This window comes from Dama dama, chromosome 5 (assembly GCF_033118175.1).
Source record: "Dama dama isolate Ldn47 chromosome 5, ASM3311817v1, whole genome shotgun sequence".
NCBI classification, from domain to species: domain Eukaryota; kingdom Metazoa; phylum Chordata; class Mammalia; order Artiodactyla; family Cervidae; genus Dama; species Dama dama.
The window spans coordinates 37,053,029-37,077,887 of NC_083685.1; the positions used below are offsets into that span (position 1 = coordinate 37,053,029).

The following is a 24,859-nucleotide window of genomic DNA, read 5'->3' on the forward strand; positions in this document are numbered from 1 at the left end:
TTTCTCACTGTAAAATTCAGAAATCTCAGATTCACCCATGACACCTCCCTCTTAAATCTCACATTATCCAGTCCACCATCAAGTCCAGTTTACTAGCTAAAATTTTTCCCATGTTAGACTTCTGCGTTCCCTTCCCACTGCTTCCACGTTAATCTCAGACACCATCCTCTCTTACCTGGACTACTACACTGATTGCTCTTTTCCAATTCCTTTTCCACTCTGCAGATAGAATGGTATTATGAAAATCCTGTCACAGCTCTGCTTTTCTCTACTAACTGGCCTCCAATTACTGTCAGATTAAAGACCAGGAACTTGATACAGCCCACTGCCGTAGGTGGTGTTGACCTTCATTATGTGGCTCTCTTTTGTCTCCCACCACTCTGTCTACACTTTTCCCCTCAGATGCACAGTACTCTCTTCTGTCAAGGATCTCTGTACATGCTGTTCTCTTTAGTGAGAATTGTTTTTTTTTCCCCTCTTCATTTAGTTAATTTTACTCTTCCTTCAGACGGATTTAAACATTATTCCTTGAAAAAAAACATTCTTTGATTCCTCTAAGTTAGGTCTGATCCCACATTATAGGCTCTCTTAGCACTCTTAGTTATTTCATTGCATTAATCTTAGTTTATAATTACACAGTTATTTAGTGATTGTTTAATAGTTTGCATTCTATTAAATTATATGTTCCATGACAAAGACTGTGTCTGCTTTTGTCCACCTTGTATCCCCAGTGCCTATTGTAGTATTTGCCTTAGAGTGGGCACGTGCTATTTGCTGAATGAACACATGAAGGGTAGATGGTTGTTTGAAATTACCTTTACTATCTCATTAGTTAATCTGCACATAAGGTGCTCAGTAAATTAGTAGGGAAGTGGATGTGTGGATGTAGAGATATAAAGAACTGGAGGAATGAGGACTGGTGAAGGGAATTATGCGGTTAACAGTTTGTAAGCAGGGAATACGATGGAAATGTATTAGAAAATAAGGCCAGTGGATGGAAATTTGAATCCATTGGTGGTGGGGAGAAATGGAAGTATTTGAGAAGTGTGTGATTTATCAAATCTTGGTTCAGGGTAGGATGGAGGGAAGAGAGAAAGAAAACTTAAAATCTTGTCAGGGACTGAGTACTTCTGCAAGGTAATTATGAAGAGGAAAGGGTAATTCATTGAGGTTTCCTTCGTAAGGAAGAGAGAATTGGCAGAAACTGAATATTACAAGGTTATCAAACAGGACACTTTGCTGTTATTGATGCGTAAACTGTGTAAGAGACCTGGTGCTCATAAGAAAGTTGAATTTCTTTTCAGTCTCTCATTATAAAAAACGTTTATTTTATGGTCAGACCTGTTAATCTTAGCCCTGGGAGATGCTTTGTTTTTCTATATTTGTTCATCTAATGACAGAGGGAAAATAAAAGTGTTGGAAAGTTACTTTGCAGTGGCAAAAAATGATGTAAATCAGACCTCATGGTTTTGCTTTTGTTGACTTAGTTTCTTTTTAATTACAAAAAATCTGTTTTTCTGATTATGAAGGAACACGAATACTAGTCAGAGCTCTCTGATTATGATATGTGACTATAATAAGTTTTATAATAAAGTTTGTGACAGGCATCATAAGTGCTAGCATGGATTTTGTGCTGAAAAGAAAAATACTGTATACTTGTCTACTGCATCCATTCTTATCATGGATATTTATTATGCAGACGAACTCTGTATTTAATGAACTTCTAGGCAGTGGAGTTTACAAAGATGAGTATGACCCAGTTCCTGCCCCCAAAGCAGTATATAGTTTAAAGGAAAGTCGAATTGTGAAATAAATGAATGTTATGATGATAAGTGCTAGTAACAGACAATATAAGGTGCTGGGAGATGAGAGGAGGGGCAGCTAACCAGATGTGCAGCCTGAGGGAGTGGGTGGGCAGAGGTGGAGATGTTAGCACATCATTTTCAGAGGTTTTGTAACTGGACTGAATTGCAGGCCCTTCTCTGGCCAAAAGTTGAAAGCACTAATGGTCATTTGAGCCAGCGTGTCTTCGCCTAAGGAACAAGACCTGTGTTGTTATTATCCGTGTGTTCTTGGGAATAGAAAGGAAAATGTCTGATTGCTGTCCTGTGGGTCAGAAGTGGAAACATAACTTAATCCTCTAGAGCCAGATTATGTGCCATTTCCCCAGTTCAAGCCTTTCAGTACTAGTAGCCAAATCAACTTAGAATCTGTAATAGGAGAAGTTAAAAATGCAAGTATGAAAAGCCCTATTGCAAGTATGTTCAGTTAGTAATGAAATTAGAGATTTAAAAAAAAAAAATGAAAACTAATACCTACCCATAAAATATCCTTTTTTTTTTTTTTTTTTTAAATATCCTTTTTTAGTTAGCATTCATATTGTCAGTGGAACCTCACAAAGGCTTGGTTTTAAGTCTGCTAAAATAAAGAGGGTTCGAAAAATAGTTTCTCCAGGGTATGGTAAGTGCATTCATGTGGTAATATAGATTAAGGATTTTTATTTAGTCCAAAAGAAATCTTGCTTTAACTTCAGTTACAGAATACTGTGAAAATAATTTTCTTCTTCTTGGTAGATGACAAAGTTCCTAAAGCATTCCAGAATTCTCTTGTTCAACTTGGACTCAATACCATGAAGTCTGCAAATATTTGTATCGGTCGACCAGTGTTGCTTACCAGTTTGGATGGAAAGCAGGAGGTAAGAGTCCTTTTCATTTCCTTACTTGAGAAATATTTGAGATGTTTTTTATTTTCAACACAAGCAGTGATAATTGAAAAGCTATATCTTACAAGACCCTCACATCTGTATAAACTTCTCGTTCCTATGATACCCTGGGAGTTGTAGCTCCTAAGTGTCATGATGTGGAGAAGCCTTTCCCCCAGCAATAGTGACGCACTAACAGCCCTATATTTTGCTGTCTGTGAGTTGTATTTCCTCACAGAAATGTTATTTTGGGTCATTTGTTTTGTATATAAATATTTGATCACCCTCCGTTTGTCCTTGCAGCCATTCATCATACCTGAGACTTTCAAGTCCAGGATCTTTCTTGAGTCATTTTTGGCAGCTTGGCTTTCTTCTTCTGCCTCTGACATGTTTTCTGCTGCTGCTTCATCAGTCAGTGTTCTCCCGACCGGTGGGGTCCCCTGGAAATATTTTGTAATCTCATATCTGCTGATGGCATGTCTTCCATTCCTTTTGTTGTCCTGGACTTTTACTGTAAAAAATCCTTTAGTGTGTTTTGTGGAAGAGAAGACTATAAATGCATAAGCTCAGCCCACTAATCTGGAGCTAGAAACCTTCTCCCTTAGAACATAAGTCTGATGAGATCCAGGTTCCCATGGAGCTCTTGTGCTGGTCCATCCCTGTTTCCTAGATGCAGTTTATGCTCCAGACTGAATTACCTTACAGTTAGCTTGCCTTCAGTATTTTTTCTTATTTTCCTCTTATCACCTGTTAAGGTCTTATCTCTTTTCCTGAAACCAACTCTCAGTTCTTCCACCATTTTCCCTGTGGGATTACCCCTAATCTTCACAAAAAAAGGTGTAATATTTATCAGTTCAGTTCAGTCGTACAGTCATGTCTGACTCTTTGTGACCCAATGGATTACAGGATGCCAGGCTTCCCTGTCCTTACCAATTCCCAGAGCTTGCTCAAATTCAATAGTTCTTTGTAGTCTGTATCTCATAGTATCTCCTTTGGGGCAAAGACTTGTGTTTTGCAGAGCCATGTACTTGACTGTGCTTAGTTTTCTTTCTTATAAATTAATGATATTCTACAAATAAGAATTTTCTTATTTTTTTGTTTCCTCTGTTCTGGGCAGGTCTATACGGCCTGGCCTGTGGCAGGATTTCCTGGAGGCAAGGTTGGCCTGAGTGAAGTGGCACAGAAGAACGTGGGTGTGAGGGTTGGTGATGCCATCCATGTCCAGCCTGTTTTGGGTGCTGTGCTGCAGGCTGAGGAAATGGACGTGGCTCTCAGGTTTGGCTGTTGTTCATGGTGATTGTCTGGATTAGTGCTGGCCAGTAGAAATAAGATGAGTCACAAATGTGAACCACATGTGTAATTCTGCATTTTCTAGTAGCCACATTTAAAAAGTCAAGAGAAAGAGAAAGTAATTGTATATTTTATTTAGTCAATATATAAAATTTTATTTGAACTTATAATAAGTACACAAATTATTAACAAGATTTTTCATTCTGTTTTTCAAACTGAGCCTTCAAAATCCACTGTGTTATGTTACCTTTGTAGCACATCTCAGTTTGGGCTAGCCACGTTCTTAGCACTTGATGGCCATAAGTGTTGAGTGGCTAGTGACCTACTGTATCAGACAGCACAAACTAGATGGGTGTTATGTCATTTATGGACTACAGGCTCTCTAATGTCCTGTGATTACAGTATGCTCTGACATTTTAGGTAAGAGGAATTATTATTGATGGATAGTTAATGGTGTTTTTTTCCTCATGGTTTGTGGTATAATCAGGGCTTCCTGTCTTACAATTGTAAAGACAGTAGTAGATTACTATGAATAGGCAAGAAACAAGTTTTAATTAAGACTGCTCAAGCAAAGTATGTGATTGTGTATTTTAACTCACTGGTTATTCAAACCAATAAAATAGTTATATCTATCATATTTTTAAATAGTCCCCTATGAAAGACTATCGATGTGGTTAAAGTATATCACCCACCCTCTTGAATGTTCTGTATCTAATAGGGTTTTTACTCAGTTTGCATATACAAGTCTTATCAAAATTCATTTTTAAAAAATCTTTTGATACTTTGATAGCATGTTTATAAAAATTTGGAGGATTTTATGTGCTGGAATCACAAAACATTTTTCAATCATTAGCTTGATTTTGAAATGTTTTCTTCACTTTTGCTACTTTTATAGATTCCAAGCTTAAGCCTTGGCCTATTTTTCTTTTTAAAAACAGGAAAATATCTTCAGTGCATTTTATAACAGTTTAGTGAGCAACAAAGTAAAAGGCAGAAAGGAAATGAGAACACAACATATGTTGAGCACCAACCATGTGCTAGGACACAAGTGCATACACTTCGCCCATTTTTCTTCCCTCATTTAATCCTCTAAACATAGTGCAAGGTGTCCATGTTTATCCATTTTTACAGGTGAGAGAATGGGCTCAGTGAGAAGTAACTTGCTCATTATTTTATGGTAATTTTTTAATTAACTCAGGTTAAATAGGATTAATCTTTAGACTGTTGTAAAACAGTCCTTTAGGCACTTATCGGTTGACTGGATCAGTTACTAACAAGTGTGACCTCTTGAGGGCGCAGCAGTCTTAGGTGATAACGAGTACCTATTATAAAGGGACTTCATATGTATTAAATGGAAGCTTTTTTATTTTTTTAAAGAATCTTCTGTTTTAAATGTGGCAGCAGAACTTAAACAAGAAACTTAATTTTCAATAAGAAAAATCAGTAGTTTTAGTCTGCTGCTTAAATCCTTCAGGTGTTAGCTGAAAAATTTTATTACTAATGTTAGAGCTCCTTCTAGTGGAAATGATTTTATCTGCACACATTCTTTTTTTAAAAGCAAAACTTTATTTTTACGTATTTCACATATTTGCAAATATTTTCTATTCAAAGTTTAATAAGTAAAAACAGTCTAAGTAGTTTCAGAGTTCTATAAACAAGTAAATTTAAGTATTTAAGGAAATACAGTTTCCTCTTTATACACACATTTGATTCATGAAATTTTCTCCTTGTTTTTCTCTTTTATTGAATAAATAAAATAATCAAATCATCATTTGTGGTAGTTATGTTACATGAAGTTGCCACAAATACTGAACTGTTGCTTGGAGGGTGTGTGTGTGTGTGTTTATTTAACATATATAAATATATGAAAATACATGTCTTACATAGATTATAACTTATAATCTTATAACTCCCTGAACAACTCATTCTGGTAGATTCTATTTTAGAAAAGATAAGTGGCTTAGAAGTATTAAGTGACTTGCCTGAGGTCACTCCATTAAGAGGTGCCAGAATTAGGATTCAAACCCCCCTCTACCTGGTCCTGGAGCTGCAGCTTTTTGCTGTATATTGTACTGCTCCCTTCCCTCCTCACCTTCTGTCCTCTGGTCACCTCTGAATGAGAGTTGAAATAGAGGCTTTTTTTAACCTCAGCTGGGCAAGTGTTGGGTTACTCACATTTTTGCCTGTTCTGTTCTCTTCTACAAATGTCTGGGAAAGCCCCACTAGTATTGATTTTGGGGTTACAAACATATTTTAGCAAGTAGATGAATTTGCATATGGAATCCTCAAATAAGTTTGTATCAGTTTTGTTACTGATAATGTGATTGAGAACATAGCTTAGATTTGGACCACATGGGCTTGCTAATATACCTTTTCCTGAGCTAAACCATTCTCCCTCTGTGATCTCTGTCAAATTCAATAGCCATAGGCTTCTTCTCCTGATACCAACTGCTTACACATGGAGGAGGAAAAATGCACGTTCTGAGATGCATGTTCTGAAAGCTCTCCAAGGATGTGTGTCTTTACAAGTGTAATGATTTTTAGCCATACTTCTGTAATCAAACAAGCAGTCTTCCTGGAAAACACTGTAATTGGTCAGAAGATGGCTTTTACATTTTTTTAGGCATGCCTTTTCTCTTGAAGATAAACTTCCATTGTACCATTACCTTGCTTTTTTCTTAGCTCTTCAGATAATGTACTCTATAGGATTTAAATTTCCTTAAAGGTAATTTATAAATGATTGAAAGAGAATAAAGTAAGCTATTGATAAAAGCCTTTATCCAAGCTGGGCAAGTTCAGAAAGAAAATGATTAATTGAGACTAGTGGTTTTTTTTAAAATGTTTTTGGCTATGATACACAATAAAAAACACATTTTTTTGTTTTAATTTATTGTACATATACTACATGCAGAGATGTAGTGCATAAATGTACACCACGTTTGTACATGTATGTGTGTGCTTAGTCACTCGTACATGTATGCACCTCAGTATATCCGGGGGGGGGGGGTGTGTATGAGTGATATGTAAGATAGTAAAGAACATTGATTTGGGCTTCTAGGAAACCACATTACAAATGATTTCATGGCTGTAAGATGTATCGGCAAAGTATAAATCATTCTAAAATTGTATAAATTTTTTCTAGGTTGTAAACTAATGATTTTCTTGATTAGGTCTGCATTATCACTGTGTGCGTGTCATTTTATATTACATTTTAGTTTCTGGTGTACTTAATGCTGATTTTTATTTCTCCCACCCTTCACAGTGACAAAAATGCAGATATTAATGAAGAACAACTGGCTGGTTGTATTTTGAGAAAACTAGGTGAGATGTATTTTTAATAGTTTTCTAAATTTTGAAAAGCAAGGCAGCAGCAAATAAACCAATGTGTCTTCGAGGTCTTGTGTGCATAATACTTTTCTTTGAAATAGTGTAGAGATTATTCTTTCCAATGAATTAATGTCCCTTTAAGATAGGGATGTAGTCTCTCTCTCCTTCTCCTGCCCGCCCCCCAGTATTAACCTCAACTGCTGTGTAATTGACTGATAGTTGAGCCCTGTAGAGAATGTATGACTTAACCTGTGAACAGTTGGTGGTAGAACTGAAACTTTTAACCCTTGCGCTCTGTTGTTTTCAGTGAGAAATGTTGGAGTGTTGATTTAGATTTGCCATTTTAGGTTGGTTCATTGTTGAACATGGAATGTCTGGCCATATGGGGATATAGTTGATAGAATCATACATGTATTGAGTGTAGAAGATTTCAGAGAATCATCTTTTCCTTCTTAGGTCTCCAAATACTGCTGTATCTTAGGGGAGGAATTTTAGGTCCTCTGTTTTTCGTAACAATTATTTTATGTTCCATCTTTGATTTAGTCTTTTCAAGCATAATTATGTTAATAGATTAAATTGCTATTCAAACTTTAAATGAGTGAAAAATTGTGCTGACATATATATTTAATAAATTGTTTTCCAGATGGCAAGGTGGTTTTACCAGGCAACTTTCTGTATTGTACATTCTATGGACGACCATGCAAGCTGCAAGTGTTGCGAGTGAAAGGGGCAGATGGCACAATGTTGAGAAGGGCTCAGAATGACTCTGACACTGCTGCCCGGGGAATGGCCTCTGAGCTGTCCAGCCGAGATCCCAGCACCCTGGATATATCCTTACAGCTAAGCCAGTTAGATCTGGAAGTGCCCCGACGGCCGGCATCAAGTAGTACTCCTTACAGACCAGTAGATGACAGAATGATGGATAAAGCTGGTGGCATTTTGTCAGATGGTACACAGAGTCCTGGGAATGGCAGTGGACTTGGATTAGAGGAAGTCACAGGGCTTGCATGTAGTTTTGAGTCTGCCAGGGAAGGAAGTGAGCAACCTGTTGATGAAGAGAGATTACTGAAGTCACCCAGCGTGGGAGCACAGAGCAACACCGATACCTTTTATTTTATTTCTTCAAAAACAAGAGTCAATTTTACAAAGAACCGTACAAATTCAAAAGATCAAGCCAACCAATTAAAAGTAACTTATGACATGATAGGTGGCTTAAATAGTCAGCTGAAAGAAATTAGAGAAATTATTGAATTACCTCTCAAACAGCCTGAGCTTTTCAAGAGTTATGGTATGATTTTTTCAGTGTATTATACCCAGAAATGTTAAACTAGAAAGCAGTTGGCTCATTGCACTTAACTAATAATTGTTCACCTTCTCTTCCAGTTTTTCTTTCCTGGGTGGGAGGTGTGGTAGGAGTTGTGAGTTGCTTTGGGAAATGCCTTTTAACTGAGCCTTTTTCTGTGCTCAAGGTCTACTGCCTAATGCTCTGATGTGGAGCTGATGTAATAATCATAGAAATAAAGTGCACGATAAATGTAAAACACTTGAATCATCCCTAAACCATTCCAATCTTCCCCCCGCCCCCCACCCCTGCACCCCTAGTCAGTGGAGAAATTATTTTCCACAAAACTAGTCCCTGGTTCCAAAAAGGTTGGGGACTGCTGCTTTAGGGTATGTGAGTCAGTCGTAGTCTTGTCTGTTTTAACTGCATACTTCCACAGTTGTTTGTATTGGATCTGGAACAAGTACCATGCTAGATTAGCTGTAATGACTAAAAAAATAAACCAAACATTAAATAGTTTGGATAAAACTTCTTTGTTAGGCAGTGTAGCTGAATGCAGATCTCTTTGTATTAAAACAAGTGCAGGGAGTGACTTGACTTTTAGAAAACTCAGGGCTTCTGAAAGGTTACTGCCCAGATCCTCTGCATATATGTGGTGCATACCATGTCTTACTCCGCTTTTTTGCTTTTTCCTTTTTCATGAATCTTTATATGTATCAAATGAAACCTTGAATTGACATTTTGCTGGTAATGCTTATATTCTCTGAGATGAAATTGGATGAAATTTGGGATTGAATGTTGGATGAAACTAGTTGGAAGAAAACTTGGATCGGTGGCTTCTTTTGGATGTCCTTGCTTGGGTTTTGTTTTCTGGTCATTGGACAATGCTGTGTGGATTGGGGCATGACAATAGTGTGGGTATCCAACCAGTTTTTTACTAACCAGCCTGGTCTGGTTGGGTCTACACGGAGAGAAAAAGTGAGAGTTGGCATGTCTGGGGGGAAGAAGTTCTGACTGTTACTTTAGTTTTGATGCAAGTAAATTTGTTTTATAACTTGTGTTTGAAGTCATGTGACAATGCTTACCATAAACCTACTAATGCTGAATCCAGTGTTCTCTACTTCTTCTTCTAGGAATTCCTCCCCCTAGAGGAGTGTTACTCTATGGTCCTCCGGGTACTGGAAAGACAATGATTGCCAGGGCTGTTGCTAATGAAGTTGGTGCCTATGTTTCTGTAATTAATGGCCCTGAAATTATAAGCAAGTAGGTGCATAATTTAATAGAATAAACAGTATTATTAGATATGCTTCTTAAATGTAGTTTTTAAAAAATGGCTCTATAGTATTCTGTCTGGATGTTTCACACACTGAATTGTTAAATTTGCTTTTAATGTGTATAAAATTTAAGTTAGAAAAGAATTTTTGAAAGTGGTTTTAAGTATTCTGAAAATATTTGAAGTCAGATGAACTTTTATAGGCAGAATTTTAAAAATGATAAGAGTTGGTCCTTAAATGTAATTTATTTCTTACAGATTCTACGGGGAGACGGAAGCAAGATTACGTCAGATATTTGCTGAAGCCACTCTGAGGTATTCTTTATTTTTGGATGTTTGGAATTTTTTTGGATATAGTCACGGCTGTATTAATGAAAGTAGAGATAGTAGCACTTTATATGAAATGTGAAAGAATAGAACAAAAATATAACATTGGAAGTAGATTGTAAATTTAATGAGTTTGTTCTAATTCTGTTTTAGAAACAAACTTTAGAAATACTGTTTTAGATAAATAAGTTATTAAATTACATAATAGCAAAAGGTACAAACTTTCAGTTATAAATCATGGAGATGTAATCTATAGCATGGTGACTATAGTTAATAATAAAGAACTTTTAAACAAAGAACAAATAATAAAGAACATTTCTTGCTTTCTATCCCTTGGACTTTAAACCAGCTCCAAGGAATAGCTTCAGTGGCCTCAGTTTCTGAATTGATCAAGAGATAGCAATTTAGGGGATCTTAGTGGGCAAGGTCTATATGAGCATTCACTCTCATCTCATGAGCCATATAGGTTCTCAGTATTCTGCTTTTTATTGAGGGCAGATCTACTAGCATGTCATATTGGTGACTTAATAATTGAGGCTAGAATTATTCTAAGATTTTTTTAGCTTCACGTTTCTATTGCTTTTGTCTGATACTAATTAAATTCTAAATTTGCTGCATTGTGTTTCAATCAAAAAAACAATATCAATTTTTAATTGAAATGCAACATATCAAATTTAAAAGCTAACTGTGTACTAGAGAATTCATTTTACTTGTTTATTTTTAGGCACCCATCAATTATTTTTATTGATGAGCTGGATGCACTTTGCCCTAAAAGAGAAGGGGCTCAGAATGAAGTGGAAAAAAGAGTTGTAGCTTCACTCTTAACACTGATGGATGGTATTGGTTCAGTAAGTATAGCACCAGTATTGATTTCTTTAGTAGGGGATATTTTCTTAATAATATGTATGTAGTAGCAAAAACTATCAAGTATGTCTGAATTTTTTGGGATCTCTAGGGTAAAGGAAAAAATATTAGCTCTAAGAACTAGAGGACCAAGACCCATAAAATAATTTTCTCCAGTGATTTCTTAGTAACAGCAAGGACAGTATAACCTGGCAGTGTTTTTCTAGCATATAAAATTATTTACATTGATAAATATCTTTTTCTAATAAATGGTATTAACCTAAAAACCTGAAGTAAAAATCAGTAAGGAAAATTTAGCAGTTAAACTTAAGGGGAATTTACTAAGAAATTTCAATAGTAAGTCTCATATAACTCTTGTAAAAATTAGTTTGGTGGGAGAGCTTTAAGTTTTGGAAGTGAAAGGACCAAGTGAGAATCATGGGAAATGTGTTGTACAACATTTAAAAAAAAGTTTACTCATGTTACCAAATTCTTTGTATATAGTGCATGCAATCTTATATTAATAAGAACTATGTGCTGATTATGAAAGGAAGACCAGTAGAACTAATAGGGAAGAGGAATGAAGACTCCTGGCAGGCATTTATCAGAATACACTTCTTACACAAGATTGTAAATAACTCAGTTTTTAGAATCTTAATATGTTAGAGCCTAAAGAAATTTTAGAAATTATGGAGTCCTATGTCTTTCTTTTGCACATTAAAAAGCTAGAGAGTTGGAGCCTTTTGGTTTTACTTCGTATTGGTAGAAACTGAACATATGAAAATAACAAACTTTTGGTTATTATTTCTGTTATTTGCTTACCTGTGCTACAATTTCAAGAGTAACCTAAGAGAAGGGTTGTTGCCTACAGCAGTCTGGACAACCACCTGGTTCTCAGTCTTAGGGAAATATCTGGGTGTGATTATAATGTCCCAGGTTTGGACCTCAGCTTACAGAGCTTGGGAGGCTTCCCCAGTGGCTCAGTAGGTAATGAATCTGCTTGCAATGCAAGAGACACAGAAGAAAAGTCCTGTGGACAGAGGAGCCTGGCAGGCTGCAGCTGAGCGCACAGCACACGCACGCTACAGAGCTGGAGGAGTCAGTGTTAGTTTACTGGAGAGTTTATTAGTGAGGCTCTGAGGATAGGTCCATAATAACAATACTCTCAAGAGACTGATACAGAAAGTGAGACACCAGTTTGTCCATTTATAATAAGTACAGTTGTTAAGCTGACCAAATGCTTTGTTTATAAGCAACTCTCTTTTCATCCTTAAAAATACATGTATTATAATTAGTAGATTTTGGTGAGTAGAAATCTGATAGAAGGCTCTGTGTTGGAGGATCTTAATTACTATGTTATTGCTGTCTCTTCTGCTGTGAACTGATGTTCTTGCCTTTGGGCAGGACTGGGAGCAAGCATGTGACACTAATGTTTTGGCCTGAAAATGTTTAAGGGCCTGTATTTTTGTCTTCTAAAGTCATAATTCATAGATTCATTGTAGTCCATGCATTTTCTGTTGGCACATCCAGTTTAATTAATTAGGTTTAAGTTTTCTTACTGCAAATTGCATTTCAGTTAAGCTTGTCTCTGTGAGATCGCACTTAGGTCATCTGAGTAGAATGTTGGACAATTTGTGCGGATGGCTTATTGTGATCACATTGTTCCAAATTTTATCCTCAGGGTAAAAATCCATATGTATTCAAGGGTATCTGATACTTGGGTATTGGTTATATTGTGTGTGTTTCAGGAATTTGAAGATTTATCAAAACAAAAAAGAAACAATCCATATGTATGAAGATTTCTTATTCAACTGTGTAATAGAGCCTTGTTCTTTTTGAAGCACATGTAGGTCATAATTTTAATGACTGTGAGTCATCATCTTATTTTCAAGTGGGGGAAAAGAACAACTTAAAACAGTTCAATAAAACTATATGGTATAGGGTATAACCTATAGATTGTTAGTCATGAGAATTGTGTGGTTAAGATGCCAGAAGTGGGAGAGATGTCACTTACAATAGATGGAGAGTTAAGTATTGGAAACTTTCTAAGGGGTATTTAGACTGAGCTTTGGGAAATGTGGGATGAATGATGAAATTTGAGAAAAAAGGGATAGGACTTAGCAGTGTGAACAGTTAGATCTATCCTTGTCTATATACCAAGTGCATTTTTTTTTTAATTTCACAAGAATATGTAATATATTTTTATTTTACTTTGTTAGGAAGGAAGTGAAGGACAGGTGTTGGTTCTTGGGGCCACAAATCGCCCTCATGCATTGGATGCTGCACTCCGAAGACCCGGACGGTTTGATAAAGAGATTGAGATTGGAGTTCCAAATGCTCAAGACAGGCTGGATATCCTCCAGAAACTGCTTCGAAGGGTACCTCATTTACTCACAGAATCTGAACTGCTACACCTGGCAAATAGTGCTCATGGATATGTTGGAGCAGACTTGAAAGCCTTGTGTAATGAAGCAGGTGAGAGTGATTGCTATAGTGAGTCTGTACTGATGGATTTAATAACTCTGGTTTATTTACAAGCTGATAATTTATATCTCATTGATTTCCTAGTGGAAGCAGCTAATTTTTTCTAATCATAAAAATATATATGTTTTAAAAAATTCAGTTAATTCAGAAAACTGTAAAAAAAAAAAATCACTCTTAATCCTTCTTCCTAAAAATAAACACTTTTACAGTGTGTATCTTTCTTCCTAAGTACACAGATACACACAGACACACGCATGCGTAACTCGGTGCATTAATGGCAGTATTGATGGTGAACGTGTATACTGATATTGTCCTGTTAGAAAATAGGGAGAAGTGCTTGCTGGAGAATGAAAATTTTTCTTACAGGGCAGCTTTGTATTTGTTGAAGTGCTAAAAAAGTACTTAATGAAACCCAAGAATTCTGTGCCTCCAAATAATGTGACAGTGACATTTCAGTTTGAAAATGTATAAAGGCTGTTATTAATCGGTTGATTCTGACTTTAACCACGGTATAACTGTAGTTGCTTTGGAAGCTCTTAAGACCTTTTTTCCCAGGGTAATTTTAACCATGGAAAATGTAATCAGATCAGAGCAGTTTTTATAGCCTATTAAAGTATTTGATCAGGCAGGTAAGACTTTATTGAAAAATGTCGAATAATCTGTTGTTGTTGTTCTGAGAGTATTTATTTCTAGAAAAGACATCTTTCCTAGAAAAGATATCTTTCTTCTAAGACTGGGCGTATACCTCATAGCATTTCTAGTTTGCCAGTAATCTTAGGTTCCTTAAATTTCTTTTTTCCTCTAGTATGGGCATATGTTTCTAAGTCCTTTTATATTTTGGAGGAATCTTTTTTCATTTGTGGCATTCTGTTCCAGTTTGTGACCTATCCAGTGTCTTTATAAGGTGCTTTAAATAAAGTTTAACCCTTGTAGGTCATGAAAGAAATTGAATTCTTGAATTGGGAATTTAGTTTAGTGTTTTTTTTTTTTTTTTTTACAGCTTTAGTACAGAAATATGGTAACTTTTATTTGCAAAGCTTTGATTCATAGTTAATCAAATTTACTAGGTTATTAGTCATTTTATCTTTCTAATCTGACGTAGGTGTGCAGGGAAACAGTTTTGAGAAGGAAGAAAACATAATTGGAAGAGATAATTTGGATATCTTATTTTTTGTAGAAAAAACAAGTTTTAATTCATTCTATTTGGTCATTTTCACAATTTCCATTTTAGAGGACACACAACTAGGGAAGACTATAGGTTATGCAGATGACAAGGCAAATATGAACATTCTTCTGGTACTTTATGGTCTAGGATGGAGTCCCTTTCTGCCTTGTTTCTTGTTCTTCATAACATTGATGAGTTTGATCATGGAAATGAATTCCCTGCTGATCAAGAAGAAATATCAGTGCTTTACTTTGCTTCCTTCATTCCATTAGGTGACAATGAAGAGTCTGGATTACTCTTTAGGCATTACTTTGTACCTGCTTATTCTAGGCAATGATTCATTCTTCAGCATACCTTTTCAACTTTCTAACAGATTTCATGCATTCTAGAAGGTTCTGGGATTCATGCTGTCTAGAAGCATACAATCTGATGAAGGAAAAAGATCTGTAAAGAACTATACCGTGAGATAGAGCTTCCCTGATGGCTCAGCGGTAAAGAATCCTTCTGCCAATGCTAGAGATGTGGGTTGGATCCCTGGGTCTAGTAGACCCCTGGAGAGGGAAATGGCAACCCACTCCCCTATTCTTGCCATGGACAGAGGAGCCTGGTGGGTTGCAGTCCAGGGGGTTGCAGAGTCAGACACAACTTATTGACTAAACAACAACAACAATACAGTGAGGTACATACTCAAAGCTAGAGAAAATGTAGTGACTTCTCCAATGGAGAAAGGAGATTCTTTGGTTATATAGAAAAAGTGCCAGCATCTAAGAATAACCTAAAAGAAAAAGTAAAAGTTGTATAGTCAGAATGAGGGTATGGGAAAGTAGGAAAGGGAAGATTCTTTCATCAGATTCTCACAGCAACCCTGAGATATAAGTATCAGAGAGACTCAAAAAGAGATCTCACTGCTAGTATGTGGCAGAACTAGAATTTAAACTCAGTGTCATCTTACTCCCAATCTGTGCTCTTAATCAAAGTTAAATCATAAAACAGATAATTGTCAAAGTGATATAATGTTTTTTGATTTAATTTTAGTCTGTGAAACTAAGAGTAGGATCAACTTATGAAATAGAAAATAGCCCCCATATTTTTTCACAGGTAAATATAGTCTAGAAGTTAAGTTGTATCCTTAGACTTTCAGGGGAAAAGTGATATTGTCAATCACATACCAGATATAAATAGGATCATCTACTTTCCACTCACATATTATATATAAATAGAACCCCTCTGCCACCAAGAACTTTAGGAAGATGGCAGGAAAACTTAATTTCTACTTCTGTGCTACATTTAATTGAAAAAGTTGTGAAAGAGTCAGAAGGTAGGGTAGAGAGAAAATGCTTATTTGAAGATATGTACACATAAAAAGGATGTATGTACGTGGTATATACAAGCAGTAAATAAATATTAACTGTTGTTCAGTTCAGTTGCTCAGTCGTGTCCGACTCTTTGCGACCCCATGAATTGCAGCACGCCAGGCCTCCCTGTCCATCACCAACTCCTGGAGTTTACTCAAACTCATATCCATTGAGTCGGTGATGCCATCCAGCCACCTCATCCTCTGTCGTCCCCTTCTCCTTCTGCCTCCAATCTCTCCCAGCATCAGGGTCTTTTCCAGTGAGTCAACTCTTTGCATGAGGTGGCCAAAGTATTGGAGTTTCAGCTTCAGCATCAGTCCTTCCAGTGAACACCCAGGACTGATCTCCTTTAGGATGGACTTGTTGGATCTCCTTGGAGTCCAAGAGACTCTCAAGAGTCTTCTTCAACACCACAGTTCAAAAGCGTCAATTCTTCGGTGCTCAGCTTTCTTCACAGTCCAACTCTCACATCCATACATGACCACTGGAAAAATCATAGCCTTGACTAGACGGACCTTTTTCAGCAAAGTAATGTCTCTGCTTTTTAATATGCTGTCTAGGTTGGTCATAACTTTCTTTCCAAGGAGTAAGCATCTTTTAATTTCATGGCTGCAGTCACCATCTGCAGTGATTTTGGAGCCCAAAAAAATAGTCTGTCAGTGTTTCCACTGTTTCCTCATCTATTTGCCATGAAGTGATGGGACCAGATGCCGTGATCTTAGTTTTCTGAATGTTGAGCTTTAAGCCAGTTTTTTCACTCTCCTTTTTCACTTTCATCAAGAGGCTTTTTAGTTCCTCTTCACTTTCTGCCATAAGGATGGTGTCATCTGCATATCTGAGGTTATTGATATTTCTCCCGGCAATCTTGACTTCCAGCTTGTGCTTCTTCCAGCCCAGCATTTCTCATGATGTCCTCTGCATGTAAGTTAAATAAGCAGGGTGACAGTATACAGCCTTGACAATATTTAAACTTATCTTCTGTTTACCCTAATCTAGCAATGAATCAGATTTTGAGAAGGTAATTTTAAAAATGATTTAGTCTCAGAGCTGAAGTGTCCAGTAGGGAAAATAATGTGGTTTTCTGTATACTGTCTTAAATACTAGCCTGTGTTGTATTACATAGTGTTGTTCTCTAATTTTATGTAGAGAATAAAGCTTAAGAACAGTGTGCTAGAAGTTTTTGCGAGGGATATTCCTAAAGAGGAGGCAGGGTGGGGAGTTATAGTAGAAAATGGATTTTTAGTAGAAAATACCTTTAAGATCAGACTTGTGGTCTTGGGCAGGTTCTTTACCTTATCTGAACCTTAGTTTTTTCCATTTGTAAATTAATGGGGTTATGGTAGATGATATCTGTGTACCCTTTTAAATATGATATTCCCCGGATAAAAGGGAGAACAAGAAAGAAATGGAAAAAAAGAGAGGGAGGGAGGAAAGATAGGAAGGGTAGAATAAACTTAAATAAGTTTGGGTAATAAATGGGTAATAACATGGAAATACCCAAGTTACACACTAAACCTGGCCTGACCTCATTAGTTACTTGCATATACCTGGCCTTTCCACGCTTCATTGTCGTCTCTTTTATACTTGTTTGCCTGAATTAAACTTAGGTGGTTAGTCATGAATTTCTCCTACATTGTCCTTAGAAATAATGCTGCAAAGCAGACTAATACAGATTGTGAAGTGCATTTTCTCGCTGAAACAGTTTTATAGTTTCTAACTAAGGATTTCAGTAAATTATACATTTGATTAATAATGTGACTCAGAAGGAAAGATAAAACAACTCAAACTCTGTATGCATTAAAAATAGTAGAATTATGCTCCAAATGCTATAGAATGGGCATATCTAACTTATTGAACTTGCAAGGGCATCCCTAATATGTGCATTGAGCATAGGAAGAAAAAACAGCCATATAGTAAATTTGATTATGTATTCTCCTGGTTCTAAGTAAAAAGAATTGAGTATTTAATATTTCCTCTTAAGTAAATACAAATTTAGAGAAGTTATTAGGGTAAAAATTGAATGGCTTAGTCTTTTTAAATGACTGCCTAGAAAAGTTTGAATTGGTGGCCTTCTCTTTTTTTTTTTTAATGTAGTAAGTGTCCTTGGACAGGTAGAAGCAGTCACAATTACTACATTGAGCTTAGAATTACAAAGTTAGAATCATAATTTTTTACGAAAAGAATCATGGTAAAATCTTAATATTTAGAGGCAATATTAATGATTTCTACTACAAAATAGATGCTAAATAAGTATTTGAGAAATGTATGTGAAAACCAAGAGACATAATGAGCATGGTTACCACTCTACACCTCTTGTGGAAGTTGCTCAGTCATGTCTGACTCTTTGCGACCCCATGGACTATACAGTCTGAAATTCTCCAGGCCAGAATACTGGAGTGGGTAGGGTTCCCTTCTCCAGGGGATCTTCCCAACCCAGGGATGGAATCTAGGTCTCCTGCATTGCAGGCACAGTCTTTGCCAGCTGAGCCACTAAGGAAGCCCATGGATACTGGAGTGTGGGTAACCTATCCCTTCTCCAGGGGATCTTTCCAACCCAGGAATCAAATTGAGGTCTCCTGCATTGCAGGCAGATTCTTTACCAGCTGAGCTATGAGGGAAGCCCCTACTCCTCTTGGTAGAGTAATAAAAACATTTATTAATCTCAGAATTGAATTCAGTTTTGTCTTTAAACTCCTGGTGAGTTTCATCTCTTCTTGACCTCTGGTGCCTTCAAAAATCCCTGCTCTGTGCTAAAGGAACATCTCCAGCTGATTATTGCTACCATCGTAGGAAACAGGAGACAGACAAGGTAGTGTCCTGTGGTGCCTTAAATGTGTACTCAGTTGTGTCTGACTCTTGCAGCCCTGTGGACTGTGGTTCTTCAGGCTCCTCTCTCTGTCCATGGGATTTTCCAGGCAAGGATACTGGAATGGGTTGCCATTTCCTCCTCCAGGGGATCTTCCCGACCCAGGGATCGAACCCGTGTCTCTGGTGTCTCCTGAATTGGCAGATGGATTCTTTACCATTGCGCCGCCAGGGAAGCCCCCTTAAATAGCTACTGCTATTTTTTGTACAGTTCCAGTCAGTTTGGGGTTTCCCACTGACTAGATTTCTCAGGTATAGTTCTGACTGTGGATTTAACTACATCTTGGTTAAAACCAGTGCTTTTTAGGAGGCATTTTCATTGTTCACCAGTTGGGTTGTGTTTAAGTGGACAGCTTGGGAATTCCCACTGGCATGTGTAGGAAGTAAGATACCTTAACGTCCTAATTCGTGAGGACAGAAAATCCAGCTCCAGGAGACGTATTCATCAGTAAACAAGTTAATTCTTCCTGTATTATGTATTCTCTTTTGCAGAATGCAGATTCATTTCACATGTTCTCAATTCCAGACAGATCACTTGGAGTTAAGGTTTCAAACTTTATCATGCGTCAGAATCACTTGGAGAACTTAGTAAACTGGCTGGCTGTGCACTTTTCCCAGAGTTTCAGTTTCAGCAGGTCTGGGCTGGTGCCTGTGAATTCCTAACGTGTTTCAGCTGATGCTGTTGGGCTGGGGACCACACTTGGAGGGCCACTGACACAGGCCGTTGTTGATGAGAGCTCTTCAGGCCTCAGGCTGACATCCGTGCCCCCTTTCCGTACGTGAATGAATGCAGGAAGTGGGGAACTGGAGTCCGTGTGTGTCATGTTTCCCAAGTAATTTGAAGTGGCCAGTCTTGTACTTGCTTGTGAACAAGAATTTGTGTTATTAACTTAGGCCAGTGATTCTCCTGTGTTAAACTTGTATATGAGAATTAGTTGTAGAGCTTATTAGGACACAAACGTGGGCCGCATCCTACTGGTTTAATAGGTCCAGGTCAGGTACAAGAATTTGCATTTCTCTTGGGTTATAGCTGATACCAGTGCTGCTCTCCCAAGGGCTATACTTTGAGAACCACTGATCAAGGCCACCCATCTCTCTGATTTTTGGAGTCCCTCTGTAACTGATTTAAATAACTGCATTATGTTTAGGTTATATAATTCTGACTCTTTCTCTGATAGTGTTGAGTTTCTTCCTAGAGGTTTTTTGTGATGGTGATCTACTGTCCTGAACAGTGTCATTTCTTCTTGAAGATGAGTGTCCAGGTCTGTCTTGCAGGTGTGTATAATGGTTCTGAATAAAACTTCAAAGTGAAAAATAATTCTATTCATAAATTTTTTGATGATGGCCACTCTGACCGGTGTGAGGTAATACGTCATTGTAGTTTTGATTTGCATTTCTCTAATAGTTAGTGGTGTTGAGCCGTCTGTGTCTTTGGAGAAATCTTTGTTTAGGTCTTTGACCCATTTTTTGATTGGGTTTTTGGTTTTTTGATACTGAACTGCATGAGCTATTCATATATTTTGGACATTAATCTTCTGTCAATTGCTTCATTTGCAAATATTTTCTCATTTGAGAGTTATTTTTGTCTTGTTTATGGTTTCCTTTGCTTTTAATTAGGTTCTGTTTATTTTTGTTTTTATTTATTTTTTTTACTCTAGGAGGTGAGTCAAAGAGATCTTGCTGCTATTTATGTCACAGGGTGTTCTGCCTATGTTTTCCTGTAAGAATTTTGTAGTGCCTGGCCTTACATTTAGGTTTTAATCTGTTTTGACTTTATTTTTGTGTATGGCGTTTGAGAGTGTTCTAATTTCGTTCTTTTACATGTAGCTGTTCAACTTTTCCAGCACCACTTGTAGAGGAGACTCTCTTTTTCTTCATTGTGTATTCTTGCCTTCTTTATCACAGTTTAGGTGACCGTAGGTGTGTCTGTTTATCTCTGGGCTTTCTATCCTCTTCCATTGATCTATATTCCTGGGTATTTACCCAGAGAAAACCATAATTCAAAAGATACTTGCATCCTAATGTTCATTGCAGCACAATTTACAATAGCCAGGACATGGAAACAGCCAGAAGTCCATCAAAAGGGAATGGATAAAAAGATACAGTACATATATACGATGGAATATTACTCAGCCATAAAGGGAATGAAACTGTGCCTTTTGCAGAGACGTGGATGGACCTAGAAACTGTCATGTAGAATGTCATATAGAATGAAATCAGTCAGAAAGAGAAAGACAAATATCCTGTAATCACTTACATGTGGAGCCTAGAATAGTGATACAAATGAACTTATCTGCAAAGCAGAAATGGAGACACAGATGTAGAGAAACAAATGTGTGGATAACAAGTGGGGAGAGGGGGTGGAATGAATTGGAAAATTGAGATTGACATATATAGACTACTATGTGTAAAGCAGATAACTAATGAGAACCTACTGTATAGCACAGGGAACTCTACTGAATTCTCTTCAGTGATCTAAATGGGAAGGAAATAACAGAAAAGAGGGGATATATATATACATATAGCTGATTCACGTTGTTCTACAGCAGAAACTAAAACAACATTGCAAAGCGGCTATACTCCAATACAAATTAATTTAAAGTAATAGGTAAAATGAAAATAATTCTGAAAGCTAGAAAGCCACAATTAAGGAAATAATTGAGGATTAACAATGAAGAATACAAAGAAGAATACAGATGTGTTTTTCCTAGAACATCTGCTTGTTTATGCCTTGTGGACATATATGTTCTTTGAGCCTTTTGTGTGTTGACTGCCGATGGTTTTCCTTTTTTCTGAACCGGCCTCTTAGTTGGGGGAACTCTGCCCGTTTTAACAAGTGGTGCATGGGTATCTAGTCATTGCATACATTGAAGTGATTCAGAATTTAATAAAACTGAAATGAACTGTGTTCCTGATTGCTTTGGTAATCATAAGGTTATTATTTGTGGTTTGTTAATACAAAAGGTCAAAATCCTTGTAGTATATATGTATGTGCATGGTTTTCCAGAGGACAGGTTTGCAGTCTGTTCCAGAGTTTGTGAGAGTGATACTGCATCTTTTGCAGTGTGTATACTCTGAGCTTTTCTGCTCTTCTCTTCTAGTGTTACTGAATATTATCCATATTTTTTAACTTGGTCTCTGTAATGAATAACAAAATTGGAAATACTACTGTAGTGTTGCTTTCAACACTTGTATCTTGTTTTACCTGAGCAGATACAATGTTTGATGTTGAATGCTGGGTGTGAAACTGATTTTCAAATGTTGTATTTTCCTTATAATTAATTTTTGAGCTAGAGTGTGGTTTGATAAGTCGTGACTCGTCCAAAAGCCTAATGTTTTGTAGTTCACCTTTTTAAGCAAAGAGCAGCTGCATTTTGAAATGTTTTATCTCAAGCAGACAAGCTGTTTTAAAAGCTCAACTCTGACACATCCTGACATTTAATGTCTATGTTTGTATCTGTCCTGGGATTAGGCTGCCTTTCTAATTAATTAGTTGCATAGCCTTTTATTAATTCCCTCAAAATTTATAATATTTTAAATTAACAGCAGAGATAAGCATACCATGCTTTTTTAGAAAACATGAGATGTTAATTATGCAGCAGAGACATGAATTATATAAACTCTGCTGAATGTTAGAGGATGCTTAGCAACAGTGTTTTCCAAATGCAGGGATTTATTATAAACTTATCCTTCTAAGGCTGCCTGTGCCATTTCAGGAGAGTGAATATAAATAGAGCTTGATTTCTTCAAGAAATGGACTCAGTCATTTTGTTTACAGTGGAAGGAAGCATTCGCTTCACATCTCTAAGAATTTATCTTTAGCATCCTTGTTGATTACACATCATTTCAACATATTCATACCAAATGCTTGGGCCTTGATAAGATACCATCACAGAACAGGAAGAACTAAAACTGTTATTTAAACAATGGTTTTGTCATTATTACACTTACGTAGGTCTAGTAAAAATACTGAATCTAATTACTATAACATAACTTTTTTTGAAATGGAAAATTTTATCTGTCTTGTAGTGGAGTTCTGAGATATTTATAGCTGTTAGTCCTCCCACCCTTCACTAGCTTATTTTAATAGGAATTTATGGAGGATCTACTCCATCCAGTCCAGCTCTTAAGAAAGTTTCTTTTTCTAACATTTTCCACCAGTTTTTTGAATTCTGCCAATGTAATTTTCTAAGTTAGAATTAAAATATTGATGCTGTAAAAATTCTGTATTTTTAAATAAATCGCAGGGAAATAGTGGGGCTTCAAGGAAAGCCATGGTAAGCTCTAGTTTCAAATACTAACACTACCTCCTATCAGCTGAGTCATTGGGCAAGCCATTAACCTCTTGAACTGTTTCCTCACCTGCTAAATAGGGATAACATTTTTCTAAAGAGTTCTTACAAGGTTTAAAGTGTACCCTGACAGCAGTGTTCATGGTTTATAGAGGCTCTGGGTAAGTGTCACTTTCTCTCTGTTTTTGGAAAAAAATTGTTTTATGTGTATTTATGCACTTCTCTGGTAGATGTTTGTTTGAATTTTGACAATATTCTTTGTTTTATGAAGTATTTGTTACTCTAGTACAAGAGATCTCAGGGAAATATAGCAGATTCCATTCTCTTCTAGAGGACTGATTTTTACTGAATCTGGATCAGTTAAAGTCTTGCCCATCAATAGAAATATGCAGACTAGACTCAGATATGACTTTTGGGGGCGGGGAGGGGTGCCTCCCTGACAGATGTTCTTGCTGAATGTGAGAGCTCTCCTGTCATACACAATCAGAGTCACAGTTTCTTTCCTCCCTTCCCCACTTCGTCTCATAAGTGAGTCCACTGTAGGCTTGCGGTAGAGCAACAAAATAAAATTGATGTATGAATCACGATTGTCACTCTAATTAAAGCATTTTATAAGGGAGCCTATCTTTACTCATTACTGTAGCTGGATAAATAAGCAGTAATTATGCAGAATAATATTTCATATTGCAATGAATTTTCCCCTCTGGTTTATAATTCTGAAATATAGTGGTAGTTATATTTGTGATGTTGGGATTTTTCCTACGGCATAAGTATTATGGATATTATATAAGAAGTGGAATTTTTTTTGGTCAGTGACTTGGGTATCTTAGTATTATGTTTGCTGTTCATTTGAAATGACTGCAGTTGAATGGTTTGTTTTAGGAAAACAGGTGGTAGTTCAAATTCTGGTTAAGCTCTAAGTGATATATACCATTTACTTCACTAATGGAAAATTTTCTGAGTTGCCTTGCCAAGGCTATAAAAGTAGAAAACTTGAGGAAAGGTTTTCTTTCTAATTAAAACAATCGCAAAAATAAAATCAGTCTTTCTAAATGGAAGTTACTTCTAAGAGTTATTCTTGACTGCTTTTTTTTGTTACTCTTTATCAAATCCTGTCAGCTCTTTTTCAAGATTTATTCAGAGTTTCAACTTTAAAAGATTTTTTTAAACATCATAACTATTTTGATTACTCTTGTCAGGACTGTAGAGATTTTTCTTCCTGCCCACTCTGTCCTCCACCTTCTATCACTTTTTATTCTTCACATTGTCTTAGCTTCAGGACTTTGAATTGCAGGTTTTGGAGATGAGAGTTTTGGTTGGATACATGGGTCAGCGAGTTCTTAGCAGTTAGATAATGACTGAAGCATTGAAATGAATGAAATCACTTAGGATGAGCAGAATTTATTCATTCATTCATTTCTTGAGCCAGGCACTGCACTGGGTGCTGAGGCTACCTCAGCGAGTAAGAGAGAGTTAGACTCTCCTCACTGAGCTCACCGGAGAAGGCAATGGCACCCCACTCCAGTACTCTTGCCTGGAAAATCCCATGGACGGAGGAGCCTGGTAGGCTGCAGTCCATGGGGTCGCTAAGAGTTGGACACGACTGAGCGACTTCACTTTCACTTTTCCCTTTCATGTATTGGAGAAGGAAATGG

The 24,859-nt window shown here is 36.8% G+C and overlaps 1 protein-coding gene across 4 annotated transcripts in view; it reads left to right on the forward strand.

Moving 5' to 3' along the window:
- AFG2A (AFG2 AAA ATPase homolog A) overlaps positions 1-24,859 on the forward strand; it is a 330,277-nt gene that overhangs the window by 3,366 nt on the left and 302,052 nt on the right. For 3 of the 4 annotated variants that reach the window (XM_061142299.1, XM_061142300.1, XM_061142297.1), the window contains exons 2-9: positions 2,574-2,695; positions 3,819-3,994; positions 7,254-7,312; positions 7,962-8,606; positions 9,734-9,863; positions 10,132-10,188; positions 10,925-11,048; positions 13,263-13,518. In XM_061142299.1, coding sequence (XP_060998282.1) covers positions 2,574-2,695; positions 3,819-3,994; positions 7,254-7,312; positions 7,962-8,606; positions 9,734-9,863; positions 10,132-10,188; positions 10,925-11,048; positions 13,263-13,518 — 1,569 coding nt within the window. The remainder of the gene's footprint in view (positions 1-2,573; positions 2,696-3,818; positions 3,995-7,253; positions 7,313-7,961; positions 8,607-9,733; positions 9,864-10,131; positions 10,189-10,924; positions 11,049-13,262; positions 13,519-24,859) is intronic. The other variant, XM_061142298.1, reaches the window with a different exon arrangement.